At 41.2% G+C, this 12095-nt stretch overlaps 2 protein-coding genes across 2 annotated transcripts; both read right to left on the minus strand.

Annotated features, from left to right (window-relative positions):
• Positions 1 to 1165: 1165 nt before the first annotated feature.
• Positions 1166 to 2659, minus strand: LOC131887423 (uncharacterized). The gene is made up of 6 exons (XM_059236031.1): positions 2280 to 2659; positions 2096 to 2212; positions 1927 to 2025; positions 1717 to 1854; positions 1544 to 1648; positions 1166 to 1479 (listed from the first exon to the last, which is right to left on the minus strand). The coding sequence occupies exons 1-6, from the start codon at positions 2498 to 2500 to the stop codon at positions 1254 to 1256; spliced, it is 906 nt and encodes a 301-aa protein (XP_059092014.1). The 5' UTR covers positions 2501 to 2659; the 3' UTR covers positions 1166 to 1253.
• Positions 2660 to 4856: 2197 nt separating this feature from the next.
• Positions 4857 to 7405, minus strand: LOC131887424 (uncharacterized). The gene is made up of 6 exons (XM_059236032.1): positions 7125 to 7405; positions 6938 to 7051; positions 6786 to 6875; positions 6570 to 6713; positions 5241 to 5345; positions 4857 to 5160 (listed from the first exon to the last, which is right to left on the minus strand). Exons 1-6 carry the CDS (start codon positions 7352 to 7354, stop codon positions 4944 to 4946), a joined length of 900 nt encoding a protein of 299 aa, XP_059092015.1. The 5' UTR covers positions 7355 to 7405; the 3' UTR covers positions 4857 to 4943.
• Positions 7406 to 12095: the final 4690 nt, after the last annotated feature.

Below are 12095 nucleotides of genomic sequence, written 5' to 3' on the forward strand. Positions count from 1 at the left end.
CGAACGACAAGCTAACTCACCAACATGACCACCACTAAACTCAATGCGATGTCAAGTCATTCCGAAGTGTTCTTCAAACTTCAAAGTTGGTCGCCTACAGCGATTTCACGAACAAATGATGAACACCGCTGTGATTCTCCGACTACTACCACTGTTTAAAAAGCTTCGGTAGTTATTCACTTTGAATATTTCTCAAAAGTATTTCGAATTTCGGACCAAAACTCGGACAGTGCTCAAGAGAGACCGGGGTGGGTAGAGAGTAGAAAGTCAAGCGAGCCAGCCAAGCCATGAACTTCGGACATCACCCAGTTATTAATTAGAGATCACCAGCCCATCCAGCGCCTTTTTGTGGTGCCAAACATCGGAGCCCTCAAGCCGACATGAATTCATGTTTGACGCTTGAACAATTCCAGAAAACCATGACTGGCATCAGATTGCCAGTGATATTTTACTATTGTACCATTGAGCTACTTGACAATTTCACAATATCAGCATTATGAATTGAACAGTGGTTGGTACTCGTGTGTTTTGCGTATAGGTATACATAGTGTATAACATTATGGTTGGGGTCGGGTTGTTGTTGTTGCTGTTGCTGTTGATGATGTCGCTGTTGGTATTCGACGGGCGGCGAGTGATCGACCCAAAGCCCTGTAATTACGGAGCTACGCTTCCATACAACCAAAAAATCAACCCCGTCACCTTCATCATCATCATGATCGTCATCCGCTATTCATGAAGGATGTTTTCTTGCCAGCCTACATGGACGTGAATCCCTTCGCTTCTATTGACGTATTGTTTCGCGATTGCTCTGGATCAAATGTTTAACGATGCTCCCGTTCAAATCACTGCAGTACACGTACATAGGTACATAGTATACCGTGCGTACAGCGGAGCTTTGAGACGATAGGAAGATAAATTGTCTGAAATTGATCAGATGGGATTGCCGCATGGATTAAATATGCCACTAATAAAGTGGAATTTGACTAACAACTCGTTTTGAGATTTTGAAAAAAGTTCATCGGATCGATTTTCACAACTCGTTAAGGAGTTGAAAAATCAACAAGGTATCAATACTAAAAGTTTCTCATCGGCTCGGGTTTTTGGCCTTGGCTGTATTAAGCAGGAGCCGATCTAAACCTGTTTGAAATGAATCCAGGCATTCCTCTCTGTTTTGTCAACGCATCAAACAGACCTTTGTGTATTGAAGTCACAAGTATAAAGTCATCAATAACATAGCATTCATGTTCTTTATCTTAGTCCGAGCCGTAATGAGGATTCACATGTTCCACTCGGCCTGAAAACTTGATGTAATATTTTATGTCATTCATTGTTGCAGGCACGGAGTCTTTGTTGCAAATGCGCAATTCCCAAAAGTTGGTGACATGTCGAAAATAATCCATGACATCGTTGAAAGCTTTCCAAGGAACATTTTGGTGATCCTCCCTAATCATCGCACCCGGTGGGGGGCACAAATACAGCCTATGTAGATAATCGAACTTTTGTACTAAAATTCACTTCATGGTGTTGAATAACATGTACTTACGTCAGATTTTCGGCCTTTAAGTGAAACTCCGACAAGTTCACTTTCCTGTTCCACGTCCTGGGAACTGGATAAGTTATATTGCCAAAAAAGTTCTTGGGATGGTCCCTAAGGATTGGACCCAAGATTTTAAGTATATTGTACAGGAGGCAGAATTTCAGATCACTAGTGCTTACAAGTTCGGAACATGATGGGGTAGGAGAGTACGTTGTTTTGGTTCAGCCAGTCCCAATTTGTCGGCTACAGCCAAAGCCTCCTCGGGATCGAGGCTTTGCAAGGCCTTGTACATTAAACGTTGGAACTCATGGGTGCCTCTGAAACGACAATTCATTCAATTAGAAACAGATATCCAACCTTGATTGATGTTCAATGATCTTTCATGTAACCTCTCGAGCTTTGGGTGGACTTCGGCTGCAGAGTCCCCGGTTCCATCCCCATCTTCCAAGGGATGATGATTGGGATAATCTTCTTTGTTGACACCATCGCTGAACAGGAAATAATATTGTTGAATTTAAATATTGATTGGCATGAACAAAATACGAAATATCCAGTTACCGTTTCTTCTTCTTGTGAAGATTGATCAGAATGTGATCAATGATTGAATTTAGAATTATATCAAAGTGAGCTTTATCGTTTAGCGGGCGTTGAAAAGGCAATCCAAATTTCTCCATGCTTAGAAATAAATGATGATTAATAAATCCAAACAACAAATTTTCAAATGTGAATGTGTCATTGCTACAATTTATCAGCCTCCTCTTGGTATTCTTTGAAGGGTGCTTCTTCTATGCCTGGTTGATCCTGGTTGGTTTCCTGCCACAATCCCAATGTTGTAGACTCCGGTTCTGGCCCAGGCGTTACACCAACCAAATCGAACAAATTGCCAATTCCTGGACCATTCCGATAGGTACCAAGTCCATTGGTGATCGCAATTGACACGGAGAGGACCAGGAGCGTGTTCATTGTTCAAGGCAACGCTCGGAATTGGATGCATTTTTTATTGTTCCTCTATCAAATGCGGACGAATGTCATCCATCAAGAGCAATAGGGATAAATCAAATTTGCGTGATATAGATATTCGCATCAATTACCTTTCTCAAGGGCGGTGTGGTGATGTAATCCTTGATCCAGGTCAAGTTAGTCAAGCTGATGAGATTTGTGTACTTGCAAGAAAATTGTGTTTGTCTATTGATGCCCAGAAAATAATGCAAGTATTTTATGAAAAGATATTGTCTCTCAAACGTCTGTCAATTACATTGACGTAAAATGTAAGTAATTACAACTACTACTGGACTTTAACCTTCTTAATTAAATATTCAGATAAATTTTAATTGCACTTCATTTTTATTGCCCCTCATTAGTGGTAAAGGACAGGAAAAACTATGATACTATTATATTACAGGTACAGTCTGAATTTTTTTAACATCAAATGAGCTTAAATGGAGCAAGGAAAAAACTTACAGAAGAGCCTTTTTATGATATTTGTTGAAGAAAGGTTTACTGAACACGTTAATTCCAGCTTCCTATATTTTAGAGAATCCAGCTTTTTAAAGCCTCACTCTCAATACTTCTGAACTTTGCCGGTCTTTAATTTAAAGTTGTCTTTGAAAGTATTGGTACATGATTGCAGAACTTATGGATGTAGGCCCTTGATGATGAAGTATCATGAGAAATGGATCTTGCTTGAACGATTCGCCCAAATTGCCATGGTCACAAAATTCACTCATGGTGTCTATGTATGATGTCATCCAAGTGGTGGGCCTTTTTTGTAAGGAACCAGCTCAATCCTAATTTCCCTTTTTGTGGGCTCACACATCTTTGCCTAAATATAGAAAAAAAACCTTGATGATGCCACCCTCGGCTTAAATATATTTTTGTTCATAAGTTGAGTATGCCCTCCCAGATCATATTTTTTGTCAATGGTCGATGATCGGCTAACCTATTTGTATGCCTCTTTGTGACACATCCCATGATAATGGCCAGTAGTGGATTGTGGCCTTAAAGCTGAATTTAGACCTGGTATATTCCCATCACAAGATGTGTTTGGTTTATCCGAAATTTCCTTGATCGCAACACATTCCAACAGAGTGTTGGAGAAGGGACGATTTTACTTGTCTTTGTAATGCTTACTGTGTGTTTTATAATCTTACTTTCAATGCTTGACTTGTTTGTAGGCAACAACTAGCGATTAAAAATCGATAAATATGGATTAATTTAAATAAAAGATCAGCATCACGCTCATCTTAGTTCAGAGCAAATATTCAGTACGTGCGGTGCATACAGTAAGTAGTTTTGAGGGCTTAGATAAAACATAATTGTAATGTGCATTCAGCATGTCTCAAAATGTCTACAAAAACTTGTTCAATTAGGTACAATCACAACTACTTCTATTTCAAGTGCAATGAATTCCAATTTCAATCTCATTTTCACCTTTTATTTGTGTATATTGGACTGATGAAAATAATACAATTTCATGTTCGGTATGCCATAAGTCAAGATTTTGGCTTATTATCGAGTCCAGCAATTGTATCCCTCTTCAAATAGTTGTCAATGCTCTACACAGACTTGTCATGAGAAGACAACCTTCCTAAATTGGCTGGATATCGAAAGGAAGTAACCAGAGCGGAGGGTTTAATCGGATACTTTATTGTTCGGAAAGTGAAATAGAACTGACCAAACAATGGAATGTGTTCTGTATTTGTGGGTGGACATCCCCACAAGGAGTTGGATGGTCACATGATAATTACTTTACTTCTGACCACGACTGTCCATATATACAGCTGACTCAATAGATTCGAATGAGCATAAGCACCAGCACCGCATCTCCCTCACAGGGGGGGATCACGGGCTCATCTGGTTCACGGGACGACAGGGGCTAAGGCTGAATAGTGGATCAACATCGGACATAACTATAATGTTATTCAAAAAATATCAACAGTAATTTATTTTTATGACCTGTGCCATAGGAATACTGGCTATTTTTTGCTACTTCGTTTCAAAATCAATGTCATTGTAAGTGCTATCAATGTCACTCAAAAAGTAACAATTGTCAAAAGTCTGAAAAGCTGGGAGAACGCGATAAGATAAAAAATGTCCTACTTGGAACAAGATCTCACCATTCATAAACATCATAAACCATGTCGTGTTTTCGACTAATAATATCATAAACATCATAAACCATGTCGTGTTTTCGACTAATAATATCATAAACATCATAAACCATGTCGTGTTTTCGACTAATAATATCATAAACCATGTCGTGTTTTCGACTAATATCAACCTGTGGCCGATCAAAATCACTTTGCAATAACTCATGGCATTCTTCTTTGTCTGGCATCAAACCATTTATTCCTGCATTTATGTAAACGATACAAAGTCATCCACCACATATATGTAGGATTGTTCTTTATCTTAGGGGTCCAAAATGAGGGTCCACATGCTCTATCTCGCCTTTGAATCTGACATAAGCTTTAACGTCATCAAGTGTGAGCGGCGTCGATTCTTCATTGCAGAGGCGCAATGACCGGATGTTCTGACGAATAAAATAGCCCATGACAAACCGAAAGTCTTGCCAGGGAGGATTGTTCGGGAACTTAGCATCGGATGGGGCACACAAATACAGACTAAATAAATGACCAAAAGTAATCCATGAGCAATGGTAGCTTTTGAAATCTTTTAATGCCGTCGAAACTTTAGAGCTTACGTCAGGTTTACGGCCTTTATGTGAAAGTCTGTGATATTCACTTGACTTTCCCACGTTCCCTGAATAGGGTGATTGAAAGTGCCAAAAATGTTCCTGGGTTTGTCCCTAGGGATTGGATCCAGAAGGGTTAGTATAATAACAATATAATCATTATGTGTGGGGGTTCTAAAACTTTTAAAAGGATGAAAACATCGACTTGGGGTTGTTAAAAAAATATGCATGTCGTTCCAAATGAAAAATAAATTGAAACTTGCTTGGGAGTTTTGATTATGATAAGATTCTCCCCATCTTTGCTAAAGGCGGCTTTACACTACAATCGAAAACCAGGATTGAATCCGGTTTAACGAATGAAGTGGAATTAGTGCTGGGTCGAGTCCAACAGAGGACTCGAGTCTTTCACTGTACTCAAGTCGATGAAAAAGACTCAAATCTAAACCAAAGAATGAGATTTTTTCACAAATCCGGACTTGCGTCTTTTAGAAAGGACTCGGACTCGAGTCTGGACTCGCCCCAGCACTATTACTATTTACATCCTCAAACCGGGTTCAATCCTGGTTTTCCATCGTAGTGTAAAGCCGCCCTAAGATAGAGCACGGGCTTCACGAGATGTGGACTGCGAAAGGATGCAAAAAAATCTGATGTGCTAAAGCGTTCATTTTATTCCAAATAAGTACTTCATACGACGACAAGATCTCGTTAAATAGATGAACTTGGCCAAATTTGAGCCCAAAACAAAACTATATTGAGGGAACTCAAGAGATATATCCAAAGTTATATAGCAAACACAACATTAAATTAGAAATAAAGGCCTGCTTTTTGGTCAGATAAATAAGCTTTTAACAAAATAACTTTGAAACCAACCACTTTAAAAGTTAATGATATAGAAATGACCGAACGGTCATTGAATAGTATGCATTCCTTATTTTATTACTTTAATTCAAAAGTGGCTCTGACTTGCTATGGTCAAGACCAGGCCGATTTGGCGGGAAGCTCGTTCACAGTCCATATGTCCAGACGTTCGTGGATAAGGACAATGTCAATTGATCAATTGAGTTTTTGTATGTGTTGGAGGGGTCAAATCTGGACTCCTAGTTTCAAGTTGTGAATAAGAAGTTCCTGAAATAAGGCCTAGGTAGTACATGAACTAGAAATTTGAAATGGATAGTCAATACTAGGGATTAAAATTGAAATTAGGTTCCACTTGTCGGAATAATTTAAAGGAAAGATCCTTCATCAATGTTTTTTTCGGTATCAAAAGTAAAATTCCAACACTCTTAATATCTTATGATTATAATCCAAGCTCCAGAACTTCAGGTTATGCGAACTTACGGGGACGCGATCTGAGGATAAGGACCATATTTCTGGACCATAGAATTTCCGACAAACTCAATTTTGTCGGCTACTGCCAAAGCGTCCTCGGGATCGAGGCCTTGCAAGGCCCTGTACAATAACCGTTGAATCTCATCGACCCCTCTGAAAAGAGAATTTATTCAGTTGAAAACGAATATTTCCCCATGACTTACAAAGATTAATATTTGCCGTAACCTCTCGGGCTTGGGCTGGACGACGTTCCCGGTTCGATCCCAATCTTCCAAAGGATAATGAATGGGAAAGCCTTCCTTGTTGACACCATCGCTGAACAGGGAAATGTATCAACGAATTTATATAGATGAACTAATCATGAAAGAACCTGTTACCGTTTCTTCTGAATGAGAAAATCTGTCAGAATGTGGTTCAGGATTGAATTTCGAATGCCGTGGAAACGAGTGTGATCATTCGACGGATTTTGATTGTGCAATCTAGACTTCTCCCTGGATTCAAATCAACAAACAGTTGATAAAGTTTATGCACATTAAGTTTCAAAGATGAAAGTGTATTTGGTACAATTTGTTCGCCTCTACTTGGTACCCCTTGAAGGGTAAATAAGCAATTTCTGGTTGATCCTGGTTCTCTTGGTTAGGTTCTTGCCACAATCCCAATGTTGTAGACTCCGGTTCTGGTCCAGGCGTTACACCAACCAAATCGAACAAATTGCCAATTCCTGGACCATTCCGATAGGTACCAAGTCCATTGGTGATCGCAATTGACACGGAGAGGACCAGGAGCGTGCTCATTGTTCAAGGCAACGCTCGGAATTGGATGCATTTTTTAACTGTTGCTCTATCAAATACGGACGGATGCCATCCATCAAGAACGATGGCGATAAATCAAATTTGCGTGATATAAATATTCGCATCAATTGCCTTACTCAGAGAACTTAAAAGCGATGGATGAAGATCTGTTGTATATTCGAGTATAAACATTTTAATGACGGCTGTTGAGTAGGAGGCACTATGGCAAGGATGCATCAGAGTATCGCAACAATTACAGGTCTGATAAAAAGGATCTCGAAACGCGCACCAAGAGATCTACAAGCGGAAGCCGAGAAATGATAATAAAACAGGGCACCGCCTCCGTGGCCCTTCGCGCACTTAGCTAATCTAAATAATAATACCTTTTATGGCCATTGCCATTTCGTTGGTTCTTTGGCAGACCACAAGCATCAATATGACGAGAACATAGCGTTCGGGTCTTCTCCGGTTTAGGACAAGAAGCAAACGTGCAAGGATGGAGAGAGATTAGAGAGAATGATGTGCTTCCACCACAGAGAGACAAATAGAAGGAAGGATAGATGAGGGGGTGCTTAATTTGGAGCTCACTTTGGACTAGCTCTCTAGAGGGTTTCAGTATCGCTACTGCCAGGCAAAAAAAAAATCTTGTACAATGTACCAATTTTGATGCGAGTGGAGTCTCGAAGAAGACAGAGCGAATTCAACCTTTTCCCTAACCTATCAAAATATTCGTCAATAATTTTGAACTAAGCATCACCCCCTCGTAAGTAACCAGCATTGCGATCTAATCAGATGAGTTTGTGTTATGAAATTACATATTGCTAGGGAAAAATCTATATCTAGCCTTTTCCGACCAAACCGATCGGAATTTCTCCGGAGCGTGAAAACGTGGACGCTCACTATGTATTAAAATACTGAAGCCACTCATCCACCTTCCACTACACATAAAACGGAATCGGACTCTTTAAAAGTTGACTTTATATACCGCCTAACACTAATGACCATAAATTATGTCGGCTAAAAGTCGTCGTATTTAGGCTAGGATGTCGCTCGCGCCGCTTTCTGTCTTATTCATCGCCCGAAATACGAACTGTTCGTATACACAGTACTACTATCTTTAAGTGTTGCTCGTTTGAATAACCAGAGCCATTGCCGCCACCGCCGCTACCACCACCCAAAATTATGGCACCCCTTGTCGGCACCTGTGGCATGTCCGCATTCATATTTTGATCTTGAGACCTCATCATAAAGCACTAAATCCGCTCTCCAGCCACATTGTGTCTCAAAGCGGTGAACCCTCCCATCCCAAGCATCGCAATCCTTCTTTGTTGAACTCAAATGTCCTCGGATTGAAAAGCAAACAACCCATGATCATGGATTCCAGACACATTGAAACCCCCATTTCTGCACCCGGGGTCGTACGTACATAGGGTACTAGCTTAATCTCGAAAGCCATTGAGGTGTAAATTTGGCCACGTGCTCCGTTCATTGCATGTTCCACGTCATGAAAGAGCGCAAGAACGACAGATCTAGTGAACGAGCGAAGTACGGGTGTATCGAAAGATAGGCTGGGTTTTGGGAGGTGCCCTCTCGTTGCTGTGCAGTGTGTAGCTGGATCGATCCAAGGCGTTTTGACACACTCGAACAAGTGTTAATAGAAGCGAAGTCCTCACCGTCATTTCTTTGATGATGGGATAAAAGAATTGGTTGGAGGCGTTAAAAGTGCTGTAAAAATACCACTCAGACTTTTTATTGCAGCCATCTTTTGAAAGAAACATAGATAGATAGAGCGAGAGAGAGAGAGAGAGATTCACGGAGGAGCGAACCATCTACATACTACAGTACTTACTCTTGGAAGGAAGGAAGCCGATGCTTCAATTCAGTGCAGACATATACTAATGGCGACCAACCCTCCCTCCCTCCCTTCGTATGGGTATGGGTATGTGTGTGAGTGTGTGTGTGTGCATGGATGATTGTGCTTTGAAGCGGGGCTTTGGCTTCAATCCAATCTGCCATTATGTTGTATTGTCGTAATCAAACTCATTTTCTTTGAGTGCTCAACTTGAAGCGAAACAAATTAGTTCTAGCCTCTCTCTCTCTCTGTCTCTCTGGCCAGCGAAGACCAATTCACGAACCATCAAATGGTGATGGGTCGCCTATTTATTTGCCTGAGCCGCCGGGAAGGTCAACCATTGGCACTCCGGAATTGGCGAAGCGTCCAAGCTTGATCATCCGCTCATTTGACATTGTCAAGGCACTACTTCATCATGAACTAGTTCCGACACTATCATAACACACATTACACGGGGTTAAAGTGAGGCAGCAGGAGAAGAAGAAAAAACGTTGGCGAATCAAACGGATCTCGTGATGTGGTGTGGGATTGCGATGACGAACACCGCATTGACATATTGTCTGACACCGACTTAATGCCATGGATAATGTTCGAGATGAGATAGTCTCCGTTGAAAATCATAGGTTCCAATTTCAAGCTTCTTGTCACGTTCGCCAAAGGACCCACTGTCAGGAATCTTTTGTTCATTTACGTCCATCCCGTCACGTCGAGGATGTAGGATTCCATTTTGGCGACATTTCGTAAACAAATTCCAGCTAAGGCACCCTTGAGGTTCTGAACCAACAATATATCTTTGATTATGTGATCTTCTTGTCAGTGACCAACCACCCCAGATCAATGGTGTTGGACTCGTTGTTGGAGGTTGGCAGCAGATAAGTGAACGTCTTCTTTTGTATTCAGTAAATTGGAGCTAATCAACTCGGATGTCAGCGAAAATTCCACTCGTCAGCTCAGCAACAAAGTACCACAAAAACGAACCGTGATTTTTGGCACCAAGACCAACCAACCATCCAACCTGGCCAACGCTCTCCTTCTTCAATTCATGGAGAATGAGAGAGACAGGCAAGGAGATGATGATGATGATGTCTGAATCAAAAGTTAAACTTTTCATCATTCTCGTGCTGCCTCGTGACGGACGTTTTTGCCGGTTTACTACAAAAATCCGTTCTCCTACTCCCCTCAAGGTTCTCTTGTTCAGTCGTGAACCTGACGAATAGGGCCAAAAAATCAAGGTCAAATTGTCTACTCCGACCAGCAGGAGCAAGAGTAATTTCTGACTTCACGCTTTTCAGTTTGACACGAGTTTGCATACTAAAATATAGAGGGTGGCTTTTTTTCCACCAGAACATTTCCTGTTCGACCACGGTGTTTTTTTCCTTGGCCAATTATAACCTTGCTAAAACGAGCGCATAAAAATGCCATTTCCACCCAAAATTCTTGCCTTTCATCAACGGCCTCACAAAGACGGTTCCAACGGATTATTGTATCAAAGACTGTGTTTTATATATTCATGGCTGGGGCCTACCGTAGTAATGAATTTCTGATTTGAAAAAGCCTTTGTCGGGACGCCCCTTGCTTTTCGAGCCGAGTTCATTGAACAAAAAAGAATTTTAATCTGGGCTAATGAACCAGTTTGTTTAGAGTAGCTTGGACGAAAAGTTGGGCGATCTAACTGTGCGAGTATATTCTGGATCAATTAGAGCTGTTTTTGCTCTGTTCAATGTTCCCTAAATTGTGTCAATACGACCAGATCCCCATCTTTAGGATATGATTTTGCTCTTAAAGAAGGCATTGATGGATGGCTCTTCATGTAAGTTTGGAACTGGACATTGGAGTCAAAACAATCACCATGATTGGACGAGCAATCTGGAAGCATTTTCAATCTGTAATCATCCGAATGAGTATTTCTTCACAATAAATAAAAAGTTAGGCTTGAGTCAGAGCTTCCATTGGGCACATCCCCATCATTAGTGTAAAGAGTTGAAAAACTTCAGAAAGGTGCATACATTCGAAGGCAATCATCGCCCTTTCCAGTTGTCATTTGACTTCAGAATGGGATGGACGTCATTTCCACCCTTGTTCCCCCTAATTTGAGAAGAGATCGATAGAATAACAGCTGCTCCGCGAGACATGCAAAGACACACAAAGACAATCGGAGAAGAACCCAATCAAAGTGGTCAAAGGAATTTCCATGAATAGCATTACAACACGTTTTCCAGGCTATGTAGGAATGGAAATGACATGTCATTACCAACCTCAACATCCATCCAGCCCCAACGACGAATGATCTTGAGCCACTTGAGACAAAAGAACTTAATCTCGCTCTGTTTAAAACCAAGTGCAAGAGAAACGTCGAGGGAATAAAGGCAATGGCTCATTTAATTGACCACCTTGCTGTACTGACATCCAACTCACATCGGGGCCAAGGAGAGTTGGACACGACGAGACAGACCACGGGGATGTACTGCTCGCTCGTATTTCGGATAATTATTATGGCTCCTGGCTCTGTTCCCGCACGTTGGAAGTTAGTGTTCCTCTTCTCCTTCTTCCCATCATCATGAATAAAGCACGTTTCCAAATGAGGGTCATAAAAATGCTAATTACTCGCCAAGACCCATTGGCCCTTTTTAGAATATGTGTAGTCTGCAACGCTCATGCGTCGTCTGATGCGTTTGCACAGAGATTTTCTAAAGGGGCTGCTCCACCACCACCGCCACCCAAAAAAAGATACATTTCCTTTTAGTAGTGTCCTCAAGCGGGTTTACCCGCCGACTTGTACAAAATATCATTCCACATCGTTTCACAGTAATTATTTGATCTCCCAAAATGTGGCTGCGGTTTGGGAGTGGCAAGTAATTCTCGCTCAGGCCAAGACACATTCGAACATAAACA

Source organism: Tigriopus californicus, chromosome 9 (genome assembly GCF_007210705.1).
Source record: "Tigriopus californicus strain San Diego chromosome 9, Tcal_SD_v2.1, whole genome shotgun sequence".
Classification (NCBI taxonomy): Eukaryota; Metazoa; Arthropoda; class Copepoda; order Harpacticoida; family Harpacticidae; genus Tigriopus; species Tigriopus californicus.